Source organism: Polypterus senegalus, chromosome 17 (genome assembly GCF_016835505.1).
Source record: "Polypterus senegalus isolate Bchr_013 chromosome 17, ASM1683550v1, whole genome shotgun sequence".
Lineage (NCBI taxonomy): Eukaryota > Metazoa > Chordata > Cladistia > Polypteriformes > Polypteridae > Polypterus > Polypterus senegalus.
Genome location: NC_053170.1, coordinates 61,060,063 through 61,087,029, shown reverse-complemented (window position 1 = coordinate 61,087,029; position 26,967 = coordinate 61,060,063). Strand labels below are relative to the sequence as shown.

Genomic DNA, 26,967 nt, shown 5'->3' with positions numbered 1-26,967 from the left:
TATAGCAATAAGTAAATTAAAAAATCTTTATTTTTATGTTCTGAAAAATTTGTCTGTCCCGGGCTCAATGAATGTGGGCATATGGAATTGTTTAGCATGTACATTGTTAATGTTCAATTCATTACCTTCATTGTGCATATTATTTTAGGAAAGTGCCTTTCAAATAGGCCTTTTATCATAGAAAAACAACCTAATAAACTTCCTTTCCTTGAAAGAATGTTAGTTCAACCAATACTGATGTATATGTATAGACCAACTATTGGCCTGATATATCAGTGCCCATTTTTATTGGTTGGGCATTAATTTATATATTTGCAGAGGGTGCAAGGAAGGATTATTAAATATCATTTTGTGTTCAGTATTAAAGTTTTGTATTGATTATTATACAAAACAGGTAGTATTTTCTTTGTTACACTACAGAATTTTATTGCTGTTCTTAATTTGTGTACATTTCCTTTATTGAATCTTTTGTTATGATTTATGGAAGATACGTTTCTTGTGTGTGTTTTGTGTTTTTCATTTTTTCAGTTTTTGCTTATGGTAATGTGTTGTACAGGACTAAAGATTTCAGAACCTGGTACATGGTGATATAAAGTTTATATCAAAGAACCAATTATTTTTGACATTAACTATTTAAAAACTACACAGATAATCTAAATATTTGTTTCTAAAATTATAACGAATTGTACAACTTTTTAAAACTCTTTTTTTGGTTATTTTTTTTCAAAAGAGAAAGTTCTTGTAAAGTATGTTTTTCTTTTTTTCTTTTGTATGCAGGATTGTAGAACTGCAGTTGATGGAATTCACTCCAGTGTGCATTTATATGAGAGATGAGGTAGGTTTGTATATTTAAATAATGAGCATAAAACAACTGCACCATATAATCCTTATATAATTTTAGAATAAAGGATACATTTGGTATTTTTCAAGTCAAATTGATGATTCTGAAAAAATAGTTTGTCAAAAGAAATTTGTTCTTTCTCTTTTTTTATTCAGAAATTTAAAAAAACTCTAGAGATATGTAGGGGTCTGCAGAGTCAACAGTACAAACATTAAAAGGAAAATCTTAAAACTTACCTGATACATTGGAGTCCCAAAGGCTCTGATTTAAGAAAACATACAATACAGTTTATTTTTGTATAGCCCAAAATCACACAGGAAGTGCCGCAATGGGCTTTAACAGGCCCTGCCTTTTGACAGCCCCCCAGCCTTGACTCTCTGAGAAGACAAGGAAAAACTCCCAATAAAACCTTGTAGGGAAAATGGAAGAAACCTCGGGAAAGGCAGTTCAAAGAGAGACCCCTTTCCAGGTAGGTTGGGCGTGCAGTGGGTGTCAAAAGTAGGGGGTCAATACAATACAATATACAGAACAGAACAATTCCTTAAGACAGCATAATAATAAAAATTTTAGAAGTACGGTTTAACAGTAGATGATATGACATAATTAGGTTTGGATATTTTTAGAGTCCTGGAGACCTCATCCATCTAGCTGCCTCCCCATTTGGCCATGCCACGGCTGAAACGTTGCTCCGATGAAAGGACCCCTCTTTCCCATGATTCCTGTGATCCTCCATCAGGGATGACTTTACCATAGGCAGGCAAACAACTTGGCAGGTGGGCCGTGGCACCAATTGCCACATTTGGGTACCGAGAAAAGAAACAGAATAGGTGAGGGTTAGTATTCAAATATAATTATCATGTTACTTATGTTATAGTGCTAATGACTAACAACAGAGATGCAGTATGTACAGTTAATCAGCAGCTCTAGTCAGGATATGCTAAACTGAAGTAGTGAGTCTTCAGCCGGGATTTAAAGGCTGAGACTGAAGGGGCATCTCTTATGGAAGCAGGAAGACCATTCCACAGTTTAGGGGCCCTGTAACTAAAAGCTCAACCTCCCACTGTTATTTTATTAATCCTTGAAATCCTAAGCAGACCGGCATCTTGAGATCTTAATGTGCGCTCAGGTTTGTAAGTCATGATAAGTTCAGACAAGTAAGCCGGACCTTGGCCATTTAATGCTTTATATGTTAAAAGGAGGATTTTGAAATTTGCCCTGAACTTAACTGGGAGCCAGTGTAAAGATTTAAGAACTGGAGTTATGTGTTCATATTTTCTTGTTCTTGTAATAATTCTTGCAGCGCATTTTGGATTAACTGGAGGCTGTATAGAGAACAGTTTGAACAGCCAGTGAACACCGCATTGCAGTAGTCAATCCTACTAGAGATAAATGCATGAATTAATTTCTCACAATCCTGTTTATTTAGAAAGCGCCTTAATTTCCTAACATTTTTAAGATGGAAAAAACATGTTTTGGACGACTTTGTAATATGTGCTTTAAATGACATGCTAGAGTCAAAGATAACTCCAAGATTGCGGGCTGATTCAGTAAAATTAATTGGGATTCCAACTGAGTTAAATGACGACAAAATATTGCTGTGATCAGCGTCATTCCCTCCAACAATTAACATCTCTGTTTTATCTGTATTTAAAGACAAGTAGTTCTCATTCATCCATTCCTTTAATTCACTAACACAACTAATTAAAGACAACATCGGAGAAACTTCATTTGATTTAAATGAAAGGTATAACTGGGTGTCATCTGCATACGAGTGAAAATTAACATTATGTTTCCTAATGAGAGATCCCAGTGGAAGCATGTAAAGTGAAAACAGTAAAGGTCCCAGTACTGAGCCCTGCGGGACACCATATTGAACTTCTGTGTATAATGATGGAGTACTGTCAGCACATTTCTGTACATATTGGAATTGATTTGATAAATAAGAACTAAACCAAGTGAGTACGGGGCCTGTAAGCCCAACATCGTTTTCTAGCCTGTGCAGTAAAATAGAATGGTCAATGGTGTCAAATGCTGCACTTAAGTCCAACAAAATTACAGTGGAATTTCCTTCATCACAGGATATCAGAATGTCATTTACAACCCGTGTTAGTGCCGTTTCTGTACTATGACCAGTGCGAAAGCCAGACTGGAACTTCTCAAATAAATTGTAACACATAAGGTGTGACTGAAGCTGACTGGCGACTACTTTCTCTAGTATTTTAGAGAGAAATGGTAAATTTGAAATAGGACTATAGTTATTTAGTATGTGTGGGTCTAGGTCTGACTTTTTAAGTAAAGTTTTAATGACTGACACTTTTAGTGCATTAGGTACGGTGCCATGCAGTAATGAAACATACCTTCTATGTTTCCAAGGTATATTTATGACGGCAAAAGGAAATTTGGAGTAATACATTTTATAACCTGTTCTTGCCTCTTTTTCTTGTGGTCCAGATGTGTTCCTTTCACTTATCTTTTGAAAGAGACTGTTTTAGGTGGAGTTTTCAGGAAGGTTAGAGAGAAAGTTAAATAGCACAAAGCCAGGCATTGTTTTTCTTTTAAAATGATTTATAAATACATCCAGAATGCAAAAATACAGTTAACAAATCTAATGTTCATATTTTCCATTTATCTTATTTTTCGTAATTGTAATAACTAGAAGTTATGGCTATTAGCACTTAGATTAGATATGTACAACCCAGCTAAAGACTTACAGAAATTTAATCTGCAAGTTTGTGGCACTCACTTTTCCATTTATGACTAGTTGTCCTCAAGGAAATGGGAATGTGTTCCTGATCTTATATTTTTGAAGCCTGCTTCTTCCCCAGATGTTCTCCATGTTAGTCATTGCGCTGCAACTGAAAGTGAAGTGGGATTAAAATAAAATCATATAGTAATCGAATGGAAATGGAAACAGCAATGGAAATGTTGTTTACTTGCAAACTGAGTACTGTATGAATGATTAGCGTTTAGGTAGAGTGGCAGAATACTTTACACTGCACAGCTTTACAGATCTATTGTCCTTAGCTTGTCTGTGTGGAGGTTGCATGTTTCCTTGACATAGTATAGAGCTTACTATCACATCACAGACACGTAGGGTTGTTGGATTGGTGATTCCAAATTAATGTAAGTAGGATTGTAAAAAGTGTCAGGTTCCAATTACATCACCCCCCTTTGAAAATTGGCATATTCAAGAGGTTTTAAGGCTTTTATTTTCTCATTTGGATCAATAGACATTATTTTAAATCTCAACAACATGAATGCTTTTTATTTATTTATTTATTAGAAATGCATCAGTTTGGAACGCAATATCCTGTGGCAAATTATTATATTTCATAACTGTGAAAAGACTATTTGTCTTGAGAAATTCCTAATTTATCCTATAAAGACACTAAAAGACAGAATAGGAAGATTATAGATAATAGATAATTATTTTCCTAGTCAAATTTGTGTTGTATAAAGTTACTTGTCTGTAAGTGAGCAGAAGGTCTCTCAAGGCTTTCCTGGTTGTTACTTCAGTGTGCACTTGCAAGTTTGTCATATGGTCACTTTGTAATCACATGCTGTAATCATTTTAGATACCATTTCCTTCTTAGAGATAAGAGAAAAATAATCTAGTCTAACTTTGACACTTGAGATAACCTCCTTTCTCATTTATAATTAACAGTTGATTGAACTGTATGAAAGTAATGAATGAAAGTTAGATTTTTATTTTCTTTTAATCAGATTGTTGGAGATGAAGGACTTAAGAAAACAACCTTAAAATCCCTTGGTCTAACAGGGGGCAGCGCTATTATAAGGTATGAGGGGGTTGAATTTATTGTTTTATATTTTCTTAGTGTAAAAATATATTTTTTTCCAAATAAAGACAATGGTTGAGTCTAAATATTTTTTCTGTAAATAATTCTGTTTTTTATTCATATTCACATTCAAGTTCACATATTAAATCTGTAATGATTACTTTTATCATTTACTGTAATCCAGTAATGCACTACCTTTCAAGCAGTACAACACAATTCTACAGTAGTTTGAATTCAATGTTATCTTTGATTTTTTTTTTTTTCCATTGCACCTAGACCAACAGTTAGTAAATCTCTTGTCCTATAATTGCTTTAAAATGTTCTTCATATATGTATTTGAAATGGTTATTACAAGTGGAAAATTGTAGGGCGTAGTAATTGGTATTCATATATATCCGCATCAGATATAGTACAATGTTGGTTCCGGTTTTGGGAAGAATTACTCAACATGTGGGACTGATATTACTGCAGAACAAGTCAGTTTAAAGTCTGTGTTAGGCAGCTTTTATGTAAATCTGCTTCATTATCAAACAATACTCAAATTAATTAAAATTTTTTGCATAATTTGTATATTTAGAATTTTGCTAGTACAGTGGATAATTACACTACTGTTACATTTACAGTGCCTTGCAAAAGTGTTCAAACAATTGGCAAACAGGTGTTTGTCCTGTTTTAATAAATTATAATCTGGAATTTAAATAAAGTTTAATTTGGATTTTATGTAATGGACTTAACAAATAGTCCAAATTGTTGAAGTGGAATGAAAATAAGACATCTTGTGTGTGTGTGTATATATATATATATATATATATATATATATATATATATATATATATATATATATATATATATATATATATATATATATATATATATATATATATATATTAGAAAATAAATGAAAACTGAAAAGATATATATATTCATTCCCTTTGCTATGAAACCTCTAAATAGAATTTGGTCCAACCATTTAACTTAATAATTTATGTAATTAGTTGATTAGTGTCAACTTGTGTGCAACCAGTGCCACAATGTCTGCCACATGATGTCTATATAAAAGACCTGTTCTGAAAAGCCCCTGATTCTTCAACACCACTAAGTAAGCATCATGAATACCAAGGAGCACTCCAAACAGGTCAGAGACAAAGTTATGGAGAAGTACAGATCAGGGTTGGGTTATTGAAAAAACAATCCCAAACTCGGAATATCCCAAGGAGCACCATTAAATCCATGACAAAATGGAAATTCTATGGCACCACTACAGACCTGATAAGAAAAGGCCGCCCACCAAAACTCACAGACCAAGGATAACAGGAAAGGAGCTTGCAAAGATCCACAGCAGAAATGGTAGTATCAGTCAATAGGGACCACTGTAGGCCATACACTCAATAGAGCAAAGTTTTATGGAAGAGCGGCCAGAAAAAAAGCATTGCTTAAAAAGAAAAAAGAAAATATGTTTGGAACTTGCCCAACAGCATGTGGTGGACTCCCCAAACACATTGAAAAAGGTTCTCTGGTCATATGTGACTAAATTTTTAACATTTGGCAGCATCATGCTGTGGAGATGTTTTTCATCAGCAGGGACAGGAAAATTGGTTAGGATTGAAGGAAAGACGGATGGAACTAAATACAGGGCTGCTCTTGAGGAAAATTCACTCTGCTGGAGACTGGGACAAAGTTTCACCTTCCAGTAGGGCAGTGACCCTAAATATACTGCTAAAGCTACACTGGAGTAGTTTAAAGGGAACTTTTAACATTAGAATCCCTGAAGCTTACGAATAAATTTGTAAACCCGGGCCACCTTAAATTCCTTTGCACCTCACCATTATCATCTTTTGTTTTGCAAAAGCGTCGAACAGCACAAGCAGCAAGCAGACTGCTATCTCATCCTCCCACCATTGCAGCTCTACTCGGGCAGTAAGTTCTCCCAGCTCAAGTCTTGTTTTTCTAGGTGTGAGGTGCCTGGAGTTTTATTGGGTATATTGGGTGTTGTTATTTGGAACACAGGAATGTCATTTGTGTCTACAATGATTTAAATGTAGGATGAGAGACAATGTGAGAAATGCAAGAAATGTTGAAGACATATCTAGAACAAACTTTTTTCATGTTATAGTACTAATGACAAAATTTTGAGATTAAGTGTATAATGTGTGAAGACAGAAGTCCCCAGTCTCACAGGGAAGCAGAGCCATTCCAAGCATTGTTGGGTGCAAGGCAGGAAACAGTCTTGGACAGGGAAGTAACCCTTTGCAATATCCACTGACAGACACGCACCAGTACTCACTGTCTTACTTATGGCCATGTAATTCAACCTACACATTCTTGGGATGTTGGTGGAAATCCCACAAAGAAGATATAAGGATATATGTGTAGAATTTACAAACGTTACACACATAATTCTGGATAGAATTTCAGCTCAGGACAATGGATCTTTCAAGCAAGAGGTAATGACTTTGCAGAGTTGTTTTCACCTTTTAAAGTACATTTTAAAATTTCATTGTTAACCTATGCAATTATTACTGTTATTCTCTATTAAAATTGCCCAGATCCTGGAACATCTGTTATGATATTGTGGTTACTTACTTGAATGTTTTAATTACATTTTTAAAGTACCGGTCCATTGTAACTATGTAAGTAAACTTGTAAATTGTACTTATATAAATTGTGGAGTAACAATTACAACTGAGTACTTAACTACAATGTTACATTGTGTTACACATTAAGGACAACAGAACAATATATAATTACAATGCAGTTGTATATGTAATTACATAGTAAGGTATTAGGGACACTCAATGTAAAGTGTTACCCAACCTCTTTATGTAAATGTCATGACAAGTTCAGTGCAATCAAATTAACATTAATGACGTTTTCCTTATTTAATTGATGGATTAGACATTTGATAATTAAATCTATACTGAGAAGTTTAAATAATGAGTCACAACGGTGTGAATATGGTTATTTTTTAGAGCTTGTTGGTGAAGGTTATTGGGAGGTGGGCAATACAAGAATATAATATATGCATGGCAGTCCTCCGTTTAAAATGACTGAAATGTTTAGAAGCTTCACACATTTTCCGGTCCTTCTTTAACATATGGCCCCTTCATAATGTGTCTGATTGTTTGTTTTGTTTTTTTTTAAAACAAATTCTTATTTTTAGTAACCACTCCTTCTGTGTCAGTATAGAAAAAGAAGGGGAATCCAACATGCATAATTGCACGCTCAGATATCATTTTCCTTAAATGCACCAAATATTAATGACATCTGCAGGAGAGAAAAATGAATTGAAGATTACTGATTATAATCCTTACCATGCTCTGTCCAATGTCTATGTACAGAGATGCATTTGACATTAAATAATATCCTAATCAGCAAATTCATCCTCCGTTTTTGAGATAACTGAATTTCTTTTCTATCTGTGGTAGATATCTTAAGAGAAAGAAAGAAGTATCAACATCTTCTATTCCTGGTGAAATTAGTGCTGATGATGGATGCAGTGACAAAATATATGCCCAGTCTTCAGTGGAGACATCAAACATATCTAGTTGTGGTCCTCCTCAGTCTTTGAAAGATGAAGATGCGTCCACAGAAAAGCTGTCTTTTGCCTTGGACAACCCAATTCAGATGGAAAGGGCCAGCACCACAAATCAAGTTAAAATCCAAAATCAGGAGTATGTAGCGACTAAAACAGCAACTGTACATTTGGAAGATGAGGCAGTAATTTTAGCGAAATATAAACAAACAGAAGACAGCCATGCACCACCACATGAAACAACTGATGCCGAGGACAGCTCATTACTAACTCCTGAAAAGACTAACTTTGTGCCATTTTCTGGAGGTGGTCAACGTCTAGGCGGGCTTGAATGTAAATATGATGAGGGTGAAGGTGGAGTTTCACCTTCCAGATCTCTGACATCTATTTCAAGTTCTGGAAGTCCACCAAAGGCAAAGAAGATTCGAACAATTGCTGAAAAAGTACCTGAAACTAGCAAGGTAATAAAAAAGTAAATTTTGCCATTTGTCCCATTTTGGAGCACTATAAGATTCTGTTATATTTGCCATTAGTTTACGTGTGCATTTCTAATTAATGAATGTTATTAATTGTATGTGTTTTAATTTATTCAGTTTATTAAGTGTACTTCATAACCCATGCACACTATGCAGTATTTGGATTTTATTAAATGGAATTTAAATAAAATTGTTCTTGAAATCAGCATCAAGGTCTATGGCAGCTGTAAAAAATTTAGCAATGACAATGCAAATAAGAACATTTTTAGTTACAAAGCCATAACATGGCATACATTTTATTTATGGCAATGTTTTGGGAGCTTTCTGCCATGTAACTTAGGATTTAATTGTATGATGATCATGAAGGTACCCCATTTATTTTGACATGTGCACATACCAAGTTTTTCAGTTGCGTTCTCTGTTGAAAATGAAATACTGGTTAAATAACAATATTGTTTAACCCAATTCAGTTACACAGTTTTGCAGGTACTGTATATATAGTGCATCCATAAATCCATAAATTACTTTTTTTTCTCAGAATTCTACACACAACACCCCATAATGACAACGTGAAAAAAGTTTACTTGAGGTTTTTGCAAATTTATTAAAAATAAAAAAATTGAGAAATCACATGAACATGAGTATTCACAGCCTTTGCTCAATACTTTGTCGATGCACATCTGGCAGCAATTACAGCCTTAAGTCTTTTTGAATGTGATGCCACAAGCTTGGCACACCTATCCTTGGCCACTTTTGTCCGTTCCTCTTCGCAGCACCTGTCAAGCTCCATCAGGTTGGATGGGAAGCATCGGTGCACAGCCATTTTAAGATCTCTCCAGACACTCCTGTGTCCTGAAGCCACTCTTTTGATATCTTGGCTGTGTGCTTAGGGTCGTTGTCCTGCTGAAAGATGAACCGTCTCCCCAGTCTGAGGTCAAGAGCGCTCTGGAGCAGGTTTTCATCCAGAATGTCTCTGTACATTGCTGCAGTCATCTTTCCATTTATCCTGACTAGTCTCCCAGTTCCTGCCGCTGAAAAACATCCCCACAGCATGATGCTGCCACCACCATGCTTCACTGTAGGGATGGTGTTGGCCTGGTGATGAGCAGTGCCTGGTTTCCTCCAAATGTGACGCCTGGCATTCACACCAAAGAGTTCAATCTTTGTCTCATCAGACCAGAGAATGGTCTGAGAGTCCTTCAGGTGCCTTTTGGCAAACTCCAGGCGGGCTGCCATGTGCCTTTTACTAAGGAGTGGCTTCCGTCTGGCCATTCTACCATACAGTCCTGATTGGTGGATTGCTGCAGATATGGTTGTCCTTCTGGAAGGTTCTCCTCTCTCCACAGAGGATCTCTGGAGCTCTGACAGAGTGATCATCAGGTTCTTGGTCACCTCCCTGACTAAGGCACTTCTCCCCTGATCTCTCAGTTTAGATGGCCGGCCAGCTTTAGGAAGAGTCCTTGTGGTTTCAAACTTCTTCAACTTACGGATGATGGAGGCCACTGTGTTCATTGGGACCTTCAAAGCAGCAGAAATTTTTCTGTAATCTTCACCAGATTTGTGTCTCGAGACAATCCTGTCTTGGAGGTCTACAGACAATTCCTTTGACTTCATGCTTGGTTTGTGCTCTGACATGAACTGTCAGCTGTGGGACCTTATATAGACAGGTGTGTGCCTTTCCAAATCATGTCCAATCAACTGAATTTACCACAGGTGGACTCCAATTAAGCTGCAGAAACAACTCAAGGATGATCAGGGGAAACAGGATGCACCTGAGCTCATTTTTGAGCTTCATGGCAAAGGTTGTGAATACTTGTACATGTGATTTCTCAGTTTTTTTTTATTTTCAATAAATTTGCAAAAATCTCAAGTAAACTTTTTTTATGTTGTCATTATGGGGTGTTGTGTGTAGAATTCTGAGAAAAAAAATGAATTTAATCCATTTTGGAATAAGGCTGTAACATAACATTCCAAAATATTATTGATTAGATCCTGCCAGGTTTTGATAAAATTCTGTTCCGACCCTCTGAACAATGTAAAGTAAGTCTAAAATACCTAAACAATAACTATAATCATAATAAACAAACAATAAAACGGCGGAGAAGCCGTGGATTAAATATAAAGGCTGTAGTTATCAGCTGGGAGACGTGAATCCCGTGGCGAAGCAAGTTCATGCTGTAGAGACCGGAGCGACAGACAGCCTTATATAGGCAGGCAGCCAACAACGTGGGAGGCGTTGGGATGGGGGGACCCAATGGCCTCACACGGTGACCGAGCTGCAGGCTATGGACGTATATATGTACGTAAGTAGGATTCAGTTAGAGTTGGGAACCCGCGTACCAAATTTCTTGAAGATGGGCCCATAAGTAACAAAAAAAAGTTGAAAAGTTCAATATGACGGCCGACAGTGGCATCATACCACCGAAATAAGTACATACATTGGTTTTGGTTAGCGCAGGGAACCCGCCTACCAAATTTTGTGAAGATGGGACCGTAAATAATAAAGTTCAACATGGCGGATGTTGTCGACCGTTATTGACTGTTATGACTGTTACATGTAGAATTTCAAAATGAAACCTGCTTAACTTTTGTAAGTAAGCTGTAAGTAATACGCCTGCCAAATTTCAGCCTTCTACCTACACGGGAAGTTGGAGAATTAGTGGTGAGTGAGGGCTTTGCTTTTTATTAGTATAGATTGCTTTATAAGCAGAGGTTGATAATTGGATGATAAATGACCAATTAATGAAAAAAAAATTTGTGTGATGTTATAATGCAAAATTGTCATAGGGAGATGTTACTTCTATGTTCATTGGTATTGAAAGTAAGGTTTTTCTGGGTAGCTGAAATGGTTTTGTTTACACTGAAATATTATTGCCTTCCTCAGAACTTCAAGAGCCCCATACAGATTCTTTCCTGGTGTTGGCTATATAAATTATCTATCTATATATAGAGAAAGGAGGATTTAAGACACTGTTAGCAGGATGCAAAATACAAGTTGCCAGACTGCAGATACAGTATTACTGTGCTGCTGAATGTTATAAAATAAATATCTGAATGCCTCATACAGACCATTGTAGACAAGAAAATGTATGTATATGCAGATGCATAGTTTAAAATCATTACAAAAGATCTAAATCAGAACACATGTATATTTTAAAATATAGGTGTGCATGTCTTTTTTATCAATGACTAGTGTGGCTGTGAATCACACGCTTTGTCTTTTCTTATATATAAAAGTCAAACAGAAATGGGTGTTTACTGACTGTTATACACAGGGGTCAGCAAAGCCGGCAAAGTAGTGAATTTAATATATATAGTGGAAACTCAAATATAAGTAGAGGAGATATAAAGCAAAGATAATTTTAACAAACATGTTCTTTAAGCTATTTCATTAAAACATAGCCTTTCATGAAATGGTTACATTAAAAAAAAAAAAAAACTGTTTCCTTTAGTAATATTTTATACTAGCTATGTTATATATCTTCGCCCAGGATATTTTATAAAACCGTGAGCCTCAGTTATAGTGCTGTTGGTTAATCAGGTGTATCAGAAGTACTATATATTAAATAAGTACTTTTCAGTATACATTTTTTGTTCTCTGGCAAATCTTGCTGGCAGGCAGTGTGATATAATCTTTATTTAAAGAAAGCAGATGTGCATGTAAATGTAAACAATTTTGGAGGGCCCCCTGGGTCACCTTTCAAAGTCTGTAGATGTAAATGTATATTACAGCGGACAAATAAGCACATGTTGTCTAATTTTCTCTTTTCTATAATGGCATTAGATTTTAAACAAATCAGTCAAAGCATCTTTTAGATTGTGGGGAATTTAGTTTTTCTTTTGGTGGTGGGCAGGGGTTGAGGTTAAGCACGTTCTGGCCTGGCCAGTACTTGGATGAGAGACCATCTAGGAAAAGCTTGGGTTGCTCTTGGAACAGGTGTTTGTGAGGCCAGCAGAGGATGCTTACCCTGTGGTCTGAATGTGAATCCCATTGTCATGATGGGAACACTGTGCTGTACAAACGGCGCTGTCTTTTGGACGAGATGTAAAAATGATGTCCTGACTCATTGTGGTAATAAAAGATCCCTGGGCATCCTTTGTAAAGAGTAGTGTGTATCCCTATGTCCGGGTTAGTTGACTACCACGGCCTGGTCATTCTGGTCCTCCAATCATTCTTGCTGTCTCTAATTTTCTATCTCTCTCACCACTTCACCACCTAATAGCTAATGTGTAGTGTGTGTGCTGTGCAAAAATGGCTGCTGTTTCCTCACCCAAGTGGATGCTACACATTAATGCAGGTTGAAGTGGCTCCCCACTCGCTTAAAGTGCTTTTGACTAGTGAAAGAAGTGCTATATAAATGTAAAAAAAAAACCATTAATTCATCAATTTTGATATGTCAAAATCTCATTACTTAGTGGAAACATACTGTCCTAGGTTTACTGTCCTACCAAATCTCAGCTGTTTAACTAAATGAGAAATAGTATTTTTGTTGATGAGTGAGGGAGTGAGTCAACTTTATATTTATATGTGTATAAAATGTATATGTAAAATGCAAAGTCATTGTAAGAAAATACCAGGTTTTGTTCTCTGTATAGGAAATGTGTGCATACGTGTGTAAATGTTGATAATCAGTCTTTAATGTGTTCTGAAAATGAAGAAGATGCATTTTTCACATTTTACATTTTGGATCAAAATAATTCCAATATAAATTTAAGTCTATATTGCTCATCTCTACTTTTTCAGATTTTTAAAGGTGCCAGCCCTCAATAGGGCTGCAACTAATGATTATTTTGGTAGTCGACTGTTCAATTTTTCAAGTCTTACCTCATCTGCTCACGTCTGTCCACCTGTGAATGTCACTCTGATGTCTCTGCATTAACACAATTAAAATGAATAATAATCAAATTAAAATAACAACCAGTGAAACATATGAATTTGAATATTTATGTGACCATCACAATAAAAAAGTAATAATATTAAACAATACAAACTAAAGTGCACATAGTCTTTAAACAAAAAAAGTGCATTTAACTTAACCAAAAATGGCCACTGATGTGTCTTAAAGTTTATAAACAATTCAGTTCATATATTTCTGATTGCAGTGCAGGAACGTGAGCATTTCAGCATGCTCTAGTGTGAGGCTGGCTCCCTTCTTTGAGATAATGTTCTCAGCTGCTGAGAAGAGACGCTCAGAAGTAGTAGAGGTAGCAGGAATACACAAGAATGATTTTGCAGACAGAGAAAGATGTTTTAATCATCACACTCTGAAGGAAAAGTGTTGTAGTTTATCAAATCATGTACTATATTATGCCAAAATAAAAAAATAATGGACTAAAATACGTAACAAGCTAATTACTGATATACTCCAGAACACAAGGTCGAAACCTTGATATACACATTATAGTACAAACAGCAACGTTAACATGTGACACTAACTTTACTTGCTAAAACAGCTCTAGGATGCTTGCGTTTCAGATATGCATTTAACTTTTTTTTTCTTTTTCTGTGACGTGCTCCCACACTTTAGAAAGTTTCTGTCTCAATTTTTTTCCATCTTCTTCCCCCTCCTTCTCTCTGACTCACCATTGCAACCCCGTTTATTTTCCTCTACATTCTTCTTCTCCTCAGACGTTGTTCTTAGTTGGTAGGACTGTGTGCAGTCTTGACAAACAATAACAAACGATACTGCCCCCCGATGTTCATGTAGTGCATTGCAGTTACAAAAACGAATGTGACTCTCTGTGACTGGAGCATCTATTGAAGTTTCTGTTTATGACGCGTCAACGATTTTTTGTAGTCAATTACGTCGACTAATCGTTGCAGCCCTAGCCCTCAAATAACCTTCTACTCATGCAAGCTAACTACTCCAAGTTCTACTTGTGGATTCCTCCATAAAATATCTCGTCATGAAGGTGACATCATGCTCTATTTCCGCAATGGCCATTTTGATTTTTCTCGTGCAGTTGTGGCCAAAAGTTTCGAGAATGACACAAGTATTGGTTTTCACAAAGTTTATGGTATACTGAACTATAATTACAAGTATTTCATAAGATTCAAAATCATTTTTTGACAATTACATTAAGTTTATGCAAAGAGTCAATTTCCGCTGTGTTGGCCCTTCTTTTTCAAGACCTCTGCAATTCGCCCTGTCATGCTGTCAATCAATTTCTGGGCCAAATCCTTACTGACGACAGTCCATTCTTGCATACCCAATGCTTGGAATTTTTCAGAATTTGTGGGTCTTTTTTTTTCACCCACCTCTTGAGGAGTGAATACAAGTTCTCAGTGGGATTAAGGTCTGGTGAGTTTCCTGGCCATGGACCAAAAATTTCAATGTTTTGTTCCCTGAGCCACTTAGTTGTCATTTTTGCCTTATGACACAGTGCTCCATCATGCTGCTCTTGCCTGACCATCAATTTTAAAGAACATGTATGCCTTGTCCGGTAATACCAACTTGCAAAATATTCAGGCGACGTGTGTTCAACTTTGTCTCACCACTGCAAGCATTTCTTTACGTATGTTCTGAGATGTTACATATACTCAGTAGTTTCTGTACTTTGATGCTTTGTCTCCAGTTTTCCCTTAGCTACCCTTTCCATTGATATTCTTTTCATTCTCAGATATATCATCTCTTGGACTTCTCTTCTTTATCTCGATCTCCTGCCTTTTAGAGGTTATTCTCTCTAGGCAAGATTGCTGCCAAATCAGTTCTCTTCTTACTGTAAATTGGCAGAACCCTATTCAGTCTCAATGTGCTTGAGTGCTTGAATTGTTTGTGTTGAGGATTAAATGGGTCTCTGGCCCTAACACTGGTAAATGGCAGTTTTTATCATGCAGTTAATTTGGGGTCAAGTGTCCCGTGATCATTGCCACCAGTCTCATTCTTTTTCTTTTGTCTCCACGGCTTCTGCATTTTTAATGTTAAATTTAAAAAAAATGTGGTCATATCAGAAATAGAATGTTTTGCATAGGCTTCCTTTTAGTCAGAAAACTTAGTTAAAACTTCTGTTGCTCAAAACATTTTTTTCTACTTTTTACAACGTGCAGTTGTGCTTGAAAGTTTGTGACCTCTTTAGAATGTTCTATATTTCTGCATAAATATGACCTAAAACATCATCAGATTTTCACTCAAGTCCTAAAAGTAGATAAAGAGAAACCAGTTAAACAAATGAGACAAAAATATTATATAATGTAAATAAGTATGTGAACCTCTAGGATTAGCAGTTAGTTTGAAGGTGAAATTACCGCCAGGTGTTTGCAATCAATGGGATAACAATCAGGTGTGAGTGGGCACCCTGTGTTATTTAAAGAACAGGGATCTATCAAAGTCTGCTCTTCACAACACGTTTGTAGAAGTGTATCATGGCACGAACAAAGGAGATTTCTGAGGATCTCAGAAAAAGAGTTGTTGATGCTCATCAGGCTGGAAAAGGTTACAAAACCATCTCTAAAGAGTTTGGACTCCACCAATCCACGGTCAGACAGATTGTATACAAATGGAGGAAATTCAAGACCATTGTTACCTTCCCCAGGAGTGGTCGACCAACAAAGATCACTCCAAGGGCAAGGCGTCTAATATTCAGCAAGGTCACAATGGACCCCAGAGTAACGTCTAAGCAACTGAAGGCCTCTCTCACATTGGCTCATGTTCATGAGTCCACCATCAGGAGAACACTGAACAACAATGGTATGGCAGGGTTGCAAGGAGAAAGCCACTGCTCTCCAAAATAAACATTACTGCTTGTCTGCAGTTTGCTAAAGATCACGTGGACAAACCAGTGGTTTATTGGAAGAATGTTTTGCAGACGGATGAGACCAAAATATAACTTTTTGGTTTAAAGGAAAACACTGCATTCCAGCACAAGAACATTATCCCATCTGTGAAACATGGTGGTGGTAGTATCATGGTTTGGGCCTGTTTTGCTGCATCTGGGCTAGAACGGCTTGCCTTCATTGATGGAACAATAAATTCTGAATTATATCAGAGAATTCTAAAGGAAAATGTCAGGACATCTGTCCATGAACTGAATCTCAACGGAAGGTGGCTCATGCAGCAAGACAATGACCCTAAGCACTGAAGTTGTTATACCAAAAAATGGTTAAAGAAGAATGAAGTTAATGTTTTGGAATGGCCGAGTCAAAGTCCTGACCTTAATCCAGTCAAAATGTTGTGGAAGGACCTGAAGCGAGCAGTTAACGTGAGGAAACTCACCAACATCCCAGAGTTGAAGCTGTCCTGTACGGAGGAATGGGCTACAATTCCTCCAAGCCGGTGTGCAGGAATGATCAAAAGTTACCGAAAATGTTTTATTGCAGTTATTGCTGCAAAGGTGAGTCACACCAGATACTGAAAGCAAAGGTTCACATACTGTATTTGATCATTTTCCTTAATAAATAAATAACCAAGTATTATAATTTTGTCTCACTTGTTTAACTGGTTTCTCTTTATCTACTTTTAGGATTTGAGTGAAAATCTGATGATTGTTTTAGGTCATATATATGCAGAAATATAGAAAATTCTAAAGGGTTCACAAACTTTCAAGCACCACTGTACCTTTAAAGGCTGCATCAAAGCGATTATATATACATTTTTCCAGGTATTTATTATCCTGCCGCAGCGCCAGCCACAGCCTCTAATTTGTCTTCTCACTTTCTTTCTTTATATTTGTCTGAATGTCTTTCTTGAGCTTATTTATGGTTGTGGCGATCATTACCTTCAGTTCGGACAGGTCGTTTTGGCTTTTGTGCTCCGCGGGTGAAGTGGCAATCCCAGTTGCAGCCAATGCTTCCGGCTCGGGAGGAGTAGATGAAAGCGCGGACTGCAAGGCCATCTCTAGTTTCAAGTGATTTTCTGGAATCGGCGAGCTATCATGACCTGCATCACTTGCACCTTCGCTCCCATTTTCGCTCTCGACTGAAGATGACACAGTGGAGCGAGGTCGTGGGAAGTCTGTGCTTTCACTTGCCTGTTCCAAGGCCGTATCTTGCACTTGGACTTGATGTCTGTCTATACTTGGATGTAGCTTTAGGTTTCTTTTCCGTTTCTTTCTGACCCCCTTTTCTGTTACTTATGTTTATATACACTGTGTGCACGATTATTAGGCAAGTTGTATTTCTGAGGATTAATTTTAATATGGAACAAATACAGTGCAATCAGTCAATGCAAAATGTTAATAAACCTGAAACCTGAATGTTTTACAAAGGAAATGTGAGTGTCAACATTCTCAGGGGAATACATATGTGTGTACAATTATTAGGCAAGTATTAGTGTGCAGAATTATTATGCAACTAAACAAAAAATGAATATTTTCACATTTCAATTGTTTATTTTCATCTATTAAAGTGAGAATAATAAGCAACTCAAAATTTACAAAGATACATTTGACATTTCAAAAAAAAAAAGTGACCCTTCTTTTCAATAACAATCATAAGCCTTCCATTCATAGAGTTTGTCAGTTTCTTGATCAACATTTTGTGCAGCAGCAATCACAGTCTTCCAAACACTGTTCAGAGAAGTGTACTATTTTCCTTTCACCTTAAATCTCCCATTTTAGAAGGGCCCACAAGTTCTCAATAGAGTTTAGGTCAGGTGAGGAAGGGAGCCATATCATTATTCTTTGAACGTTAAGGCCTTTACTGGCTAGCCACGCAGTGGAGTATTTCGATGCATATGATCGAGCATTGTCCTGCATAAAAATAATGGTCTTCTTGAAAGATGCAGACTTTTTCCTGTACCACTGCTTGTAGAAAGTGTCTTCTAAAAAATGTCAGTAGGTTTGGGAGTTGATTTTTAGTCCCTCTTCAACCCAAAAAGGACCAACTAGCTCATCTTTTATAATACCAGCCCATACCAGTACCTCACCTCCACCTTGCTGGTGTCTGAGTCGAATTGGAGCTCTGTGCCCATTACTGAACCAGCCACGGGCCCATCCATCTGGTCTGTCAAGAGTCACTCTCAACTCATCAGTCCATAAAATCTTTGAAAAATCTGTCTTCAGATATTTCATGGTCTGGTCTTGACGTTTCAACCTAAATGTCTTGTTCAGGGGTGGTCGGTTTTCAGCCCTCCTTACCTTGGCCATGTTTCTGAGCACTGACCACTTTGTACTTCTGGGCACACTATGTTGCAGTTCTGGAATATGACAGCACTGGAGGAAAATGGGTACCTGGTAGCTTCATGTTTGATCCTTCTTAAATCTTTGGCAGTTTCTTGTGACTCTGTTGACTATTTGTAACAAAATGTTTGATGGTTCTGTGATCACACCACAATATCTTTGCAATTTCAAGAGTGCTGCATCCCTCTGAAAGACTTTTTGCAATTTTTGACTTTTCAGAGTCAGTTAAATCTCCTTTTGGCCCATTTTGCCCGAGGAAAACAAGCTGCCTAATAATCATGCATACCTTGATATAGGGTGTTGATCTCCTTAGGCCATACCCTCCCTAACTACACAAATACACATCACCTGATATGCTTAAATCCAATAAGCATTCAAGTTAATACATTTTGGAGTTGGAATATATACATAAAAATGATAATATGGTCAAAATAATCTTGCCTAATAATTTTGCACACAGTGTACTGTAATAGAAACTCATCGGGTTGGGTAAATACAGGATACCTTGGGATAATAAGAAATAAGATAAAAAATAAAGCCGCTGCAAACCGAGCTCAGCTTCAGACGTCCATCTCCCGTAACAGGCGAGACCATGGCTCATCTATGATAATATTCTAATTGTTGTTTTAATAATGTGTCAGCTGACAATATTGAGTATGTCCCTCAATTTGCAAAAAACAATCTAAAACATGCCTTGATAGTCCATGCACTGCATCATATAGCCTAGTGTTGCAGGGACAGACATGAGAGTATACTTCTGGAGGCAGCTTGTTAAAACGTTTTAGTGAATAGCGGTGAAATCCTGCATTGCAAAGGCTACATGCACAGGGCTTTTTCCTAAACACCTATCCAATTCCTCAGGCTGTGACTACACTAATGGGGCTCAGGAAGAGATCAAAAGAAACTGAACAAAAGACTTGTCGCTGAGATAAAATTAAAATCATGAAATTGCTGTTATCAGTTTAGGTGCTCAGTAGCACATTGTAACTGAAGCTTATTGATTAATTTGTACATTTTAATTAACTCTGCAATTGACACATTTTGTGAAGTATTTCTGTCTGATATCTTTCTGTCATTTTAACTATTGTATCAATATACTGTATGTCATAACAGTGAGCAGAGTCTAGAAATAAGCAATGTGGTCTATAAATATACTAAGTGTTTAAATACTGCAGCTATTTTAGCATGGCATGTTAGCATATCCAATTTGACAGTAATATTAAATTCCTTTAGTTATTCGTTTAGAAGTGCCGTGACACAATGGAGGCTGTGAAGCTTCCAGTAAGCTTCTAATGGTTTTGTAAGGCACATTTGTTGAATAAGGTGTTTTGAGCATTGGAATTTGCATCTCCTGTGGCTCTTCATTATCATCTCTCATAAAGGCAGTACTTTTTATTTCCTTTCAATGGGGTGTGAACCATTGTCCATTTCAAATGCATATTTTACAATTCTGATTTTAATGGGCATAGCAGTGCATTGTAATGAGAAGCTTTCTCTCAGTTGGATCAAATTAATGAGAGCATCATTGCTCTTTGCAGTTCAAAATCACTGCCCCTGCATTGAGTTCTGATTTCATAGAACATTGGATCAATTTAATAATGTGACATTCAGGTTCCTTCTAATTGTTCCCACCATTTATGGTATCTCCAAATGCATAGTGATAAATGGAACTTATTTGTCCACAGGGGGAAATTTGTCATTTTACAGAAGGTCTTTAAATAAATACATAAATAGATAAGCAAGTAAACAGATAAATAAATACACACAGACATTGGAATGACTGTAAAGCAAGAAAAATCAAAAGAAAGAAAAGTTCTGACTTGTCACAGTCACATTTAGACATTATGTAGACATACTGCTGTTCTTATAAAGGAACCCTAGTATAGTTTCTTAACACACATTTGCTGAAAGTACTCAGTGTTAATGTGTCAGAAAAAGGATGTGCAGTATTGTTCATAATGGCACTAAGTTTTATTTTAATTCTCCTTTACTACGACCTCCAGGGATTCCAGAGTATTAGATGTCTGGTACAATGAGACTACATGTAACCTAAAAGTATAGACTGCTGTCAGCGTATATAAATAAAAAAAAAATGAAGTTTGGTGCAGTATTTGACAGATCTTGAAATTTTAGATTTGTTGTCTTATAGCACGATATGTTCGATTTTTGTTCTTGCTTATATGCTACACAATTAACCCAAAAGCAAAGCAGCTGAATTTTTATCAGTGCCCTGTAGTTCAGTTATGAATAGTATTTAATCCCCCCTCCCCCCAATTCATGTCTTGTTTACATTAATGGGAAGTGTCTGTTGCTCTTATAATAATTTTTGTTGGTCTGCGTGAAAATGCTTACAAAGTAAATTCTGTGGGCCACTTTGAAACGGTTTACTAATAATTGCACTGTTCAATCTCATTAAGGCCTGCACTGCTGAGTTTGATAATTTTATATTGTTTTATTTGACTGCTGCAATTTAAAGTAAATAAGACCTGTTTTCTTTAAATATATTATTTCTATTAATATCATTAGTAAACAACAGTTAATATCATTAACAAGAGAGCTGGATCTAGTAAAAGTAAGACTTTTAAAAACATATTTTTGAAGGATGCAAAAATATCATCTGCTTCTCATTACTTATCACTATCGATAAAATCCCTTGCTGGTGCCCTGACTTGTTTCCTGGCAAAGAATCAGATTTCAACTGTTTTGAAGAACCTCTTTATGTTAAACAATGTAAAGATATAGAAAAATACCCATTAAAGAGGGTTGGTGCTTAGCAAATGACAGAACACAAAAAATAAGAAAAGCTTTTTTCTCTGGTACTTAAATAACAAAGCTCCTGATTCAGTTCCACCTTTGTGCCATTTTAAGTTTCTGCTCATAATTTTTGACCACTGGTAGTCATATATTTGGGTCAATGAATGCTGGTGCTGTTACAAATTAAAGGAACTCTTACAGATCTTATCTTTGTGACTGCAGGGAAGACTAACATTACTGTATGTGCTAACCTCTAAATTCTTAATTAATGTATCTTTAAAATCAGTCTCTAGAAGGCTCACAATATTCTGCTGTGAAAGACTAACCTTTTTCCAAAACAAATGATCAAACTGTTACATTCTTAAATACTTTGGCAAGTGATAGTGTCTACACTTTTTCAACTAAGTGCAACATGTTAGCTTTCTACCCCACTCAGGTGGTCACCTATTGAATTTAGTCTGTATGTTTGACTTATCTGTTGATAACATTCCCAGATTTGATTTGGGTCAGATATCTTTCAGAAACCTTAAAATATCTGTCCCTGTAGCCTTGATTCTATTTCTGAACTTTCTTGTTCTTTACCCTTGATATCCACATTACATAATACTTTGGCCACTATAACTCAACCCTCTATTCACATTTGGATAAAATATATTTTTAAAAAAAGAGGAAGGTCTCTTTTAAGTGTTCAGCTGTATGGTGTATTTCTGTGATATGATCTATGACAGTAGTTTGCTAATGTCCCGAAAAACTGTGCTAATGTCCTGAAAAACTGAGGCGAAGACTGGCCACATGATGCATACTCAGACTTTTTCTATACATCAAAGGGATTTGCTTACAGAAATGTATTAATCAAAACCAAGAATGTTTATGCATAGTGCAACCTGTTCTGTTCTTCAACAGCAGAATGGGAAAAAATTCTTTACCTTGTCTGTAATAAAATTTAAAACCTAGATCATTCGACTAACACAAGTTCATCATCTTTTTTCCATTTCCATTCAGCTTTTTTTCTCAATCTGTCGCTAATTTGAGTTTCATTGAACAATGAGCACTGTGCAGAATGAGGCTTGCTAACTGTGTGTTGGTTTCCCACCACGCTTTTGAAATCCTGTCTTCATGTCATAGTCAAACATGTCTGTGCTAGCTGTGCAGAAAACAGCTTCTGCAGCCTCATTAGTAAAAAAAAGTAATAACTGATATTCTGAACAATTTTCATCCTATTTTTTGATTACACAATATTTTCTGTCTAAAGTTCTTGAGTATGTTGTAGCTTCCTATCTCACCATTTACTTTTTAATACCCTGATGGAACCCATTCATTATGGCTTCAGAGCTTTGAAGCTTAGTTTCTCTTGTAAATCAGAGAGTTGCTTATGGTTGCAGACACTAGACAGAGGTCTGCAGTGTATTTAAACATTCCATTGATATGATGGCTACTCACTTTACTGAAGTCAAAAACCAAGAGACGTAGGATACATTTTGAATATCAAATTAAAAATGAACAACCATCATAAACAAATTGAGGTTGACAACAGATAGATAGATAGATAGATACTTTATTAATCCCAAGGGGAAATTCACATAATCCAGCAGCAGTATACTGATACAAAGAAACAATATTAAATTAAATAGTAATAAAAATAAAAAATGAAAAAAATGATGGGTTTTGCCTTAGACTCCCCTGCTTTCAAAAATGTTTCGGTAATTTCTGAGTAATGCAACTTGGTTAATTCGAGTAAATACATTTGTAAATATGCTCCTGACAGGTTCTGGAATTTTTGAATGAAAATATGATAACTGATGAGATCACATAATATTTGATGGAAAAGGTATATCAGCAGTAATGAAGCAGTTTGGTGTATTCTCAAATTCTCATCTCCATGATCACTATCCAACTATTGTCAATATCAGTGTTCACCTAGAAAATGAACAACAAATCTATTTCTCACTTTATAATGCCCAAGAAAGAGCTGCATAACTGCCGAATACAACATTGATAGCCGTCTATCTTTTGTGCCACCAAGATCCATGTGCGAGAACATTGTATCCAGTTCCAAAATTTTATACCTGGAATACATCAATAAAATTTTCTACATGAGACAACAAGATGCTTGAGTACCAGGGTATGGTGTACTTGTAAATGATTCCTTAGAACATGTGCATACAATTCATCTAAACAATGCTGAGTACTATTACCTAAGAGTGTCACTTCACACAGTTCAAGGGTCAACTTCTTTTACAGCTTTGAAAACCGTCAGTAGCTTATCAAACGTTGGGAAGTGTGCCAAAAGCATGCTTTACTTGAAAATATTGGGACACAGCTTTGTTAGCAGCATCGCTCACATGATTTCCATCTCAACTACAAAGTCATTTTGTAATTGTAATAACAACTTGCATGCTCTCAAATCCAAAAAGTCTTTGGGACAAATGCAAAAAACAGCCTGACTGAGGATATCCTTAAAGAAGCATGCACAGCTAATCCCACCATGGATTTGAATTTTTCTTTAGGAATAGGATGATGCCCTACCTCTTGTTGCATTTAAATGGTGCCATCTTTTGCCTTTTGGTCTGGTGCAGCTGCGTTGTTGTTAAGCAAGAGTGGACATTTCTTGTGAGTAGGGCTTCTGTTTTCTTTCTCTTTAGGAATACAGTATTTAATAAAGCTGTTGGGCAGCTTGAAGATAAATTTATTGTATATCCTTGAAAGGTAAAACTCTTCTTCAACTTGGTTTAGAAACATGAAAAGAAGAAAAAAAAATTAGAGTGAGCATAATTTTTACTGTTACAACTTTTCTCTAGCGTTGCAACAGAACTGGCATAACCCTCCCCCTTTTTTTTTTTCCCATACCCTCGCAGCTATGCCAATATGTATAAATCAAGAAAGTTAACACCATTGCTATATATTGATATGTGGCGTATCGTTGTGAATGGCATAATACAAAATTTAAAATCTTTAAATTAAAATTTTATTTCATATTATGTGTTCCTTTTCCTTGTATCTTTTTCAGTGTTTGTGAAATCGCTTATGCAGCTATTCAGGAATGGCTCTAGCATTTTTGCTATCCTTGGCAAAGCTATAAATGGGGCCATCACCCACTCCCCGACTGATTGTATGACCCTATTTATGACATGAGTTTCATAAATGTGGGATTATACCATTTTTATCCTTTGAAAAAATATTACCTATAGATTGTTTTATCTGGTAATTTAAATGAATATAAACTGATTTATATATTCACATTCAAGTATTCATGTATGCAGCAGAAGCATACATTTATTAAGGGAATTCACAGTTCTTGATAAATAATGGCAACGTAAACAGTTTACTACAAATATTAGGTAAATGGATGAAAATTTGATTTATCATTTTAGATCCAAGTATATTTTATTTACAAAATGTGTAAATGCAAATATAATATGTCAATATACCATTATAGAAATAATGAATAAGTTAATTGCTTAATAGTTGTTTTATTTTACAAAGAAAGCAACAGTTTCAAAACAAAAACGTAGTAATAATTTATGTTTAAAGTTATTTACAATTGTAAAATTACAAATTACTGTAATTCAAAACAGTTTTTTACCTTGATTTTAACTTTGCAGATTTATAAACAATTTCTTTTAAATTTGCTGTTTGGGTTACTTCAGCCTCCTTTGATAAGGTGGCTGAAAATTTTATAGAAAAATATATGTACAGTATATATCAAAAATGCATTCACCCAATGTTGAAATATTGACAAAGACCAGGCTTGCTGAAAGAGAAACAGTAGTTAGACAAAAGTAAAAGTGTGAAGCTAAACCTGAAGACAATGGACATACAAGGACATTCAGCATCGGGCGAGGCACTGAAAAACTGAGAACAGTGGATCTTGACATTTGGGAGACCACCCAAAGGTCTTCAAATGTTAAAGCCAGACATCTGTATTGTGCAAAAATAATACAAAGACAAGGCATGCACTGTTTTTTTTTTTTTTATTTTTTTTTTTTAAGTTCACTGGTAAACTGTGAATTAGGTTCCTATATTTGATAGCAGTGTATAGAGGATTTTGAAGAAATTTATTCTGCACTTGAGGCACAAATGGGAGTGTGAGTAATAGCTACAGCCACCCATCTGCTGGTTAGGGAGGGAATTCCTGTGTTAGCAAGTTCCAGGTTGGCACTTGATTTTAAAAATACCTTTAAACATAATAATTATAATGTTGTCTTTGGTTTAACCAGCCTTTTAGGACTATCACAGAAAAGGTTTTTTGTCAGTTAGGTTCCTTAACTCTTTTAGGGCGAATGTCGACTTTTGTCAACAGGAGGGGTTGAGGGCAGTACTCAACTGTAAACAGTGACGTAACCCAGTGTTACGTTTTAGTTTGACTGTCTTTGCTAGAAGGAAAGTTAGCTTGACTGGTCCTGACGAGATTCCTTGTGCTCACGTGAAGAGCAAACAACAGCAAAAATACTCTATGGATGATGTTTTACATATTATCACTGAATTGGACTCTGACTTGTTGTACTCTGATTTTGATGCAAGTGATCTGGAGATCACGATCAAAAACGAAAGTAAGGTACCCATATCAGCTTTTCGTGGTGCTGAACACGTTCCTCTAGCTGATGCACCTATGGGAATGTTCGCCTGTGTGGACCGTCACTTACAATGACAAAAGGTACAAACCAGACTGCATTGCACTGTGACCGTGACCACCCCTGCCACACAAAGACAACCTAACAGCCAGCCTGCTGCAGATCCCTGCCAGCCATCATGCCATCCATGAGTGGCTTGTGCCACAAGAGACGGCAAACTGGTGGCCACAGCACACGGCAACAGACATTTTATGTTGATTTACATGTGAAACTATTGCTTTGTGTGCTTTTCAGAAAACTGCATTTTTTGGAAAAAATATTCAGCCTTCAAAGAGTTAATCAACAAGTATGTTTAAAAAAAAAAAAAACAACAGGTGAGGGAAGAGTGAGCTAATAGTGAATGCAGACCTTCTGAGAGGGAATGTTCTTGAGGTAAACGGGTAAGAAAATTTATAATTTTATGATTGTGCAGAAGGTAAGATTTTCATTTACTGTGTATGGTGAGGTCATCTTTAGAGCTTGGTGCTGTTCTCTTTTATTAATCCATAAAGAGATAGTTGAACAGAATTATGTTAGGCATTTTAATACTAGAATCCTTGAAGCCTATGATAAAAGTCATAATCCTGGGCCACACTTAAATTCCTTTGCATATCACCATCAGTGTCTTTTGTTTTGCAAATGTGTCAGTCAGCACAAGCAGCCTGCTATCACATCCTCCACTGACAGAGCTGACGTCGGACATAAAGTTCTCCCAGCTCAAGTCTGCCTGTATGGTTGTGAGGTGCCTGGAATGGTATAGGGTAAAGAATATATCATTAACTTCCTTAAGCATAAAGTCACAAGTAGATTGCAGATTTTCTTGTGTTTGATCGACATAACC

The 26,967-nt window shown here is 36.2% G+C and overlaps 1 protein-coding gene across 1 annotated transcript in view; it reads left to right on the top strand.

Moving 5' to 3' along the window:
• aspscr1 (ASPSCR1 tether for SLC2A4, UBX domain containing) overlaps positions 1-26,967 on the top strand; it is a 796,571-nt gene that overhangs the window by 171,973 nt on the left and 597,631 nt on the right. The window contains exons 5-7 of the mRNA XM_039739373.1: positions 778-835; positions 4,565-4,638; positions 8,064-8,631. Of these exons, the coding sequence (XP_039595307.1) occupies positions 778-835; positions 4,565-4,638; positions 8,064-8,631 (700 nt within the window). The remainder of the gene's footprint in view (positions 1-777; positions 836-4,564; positions 4,639-8,063; positions 8,632-26,967) is intronic.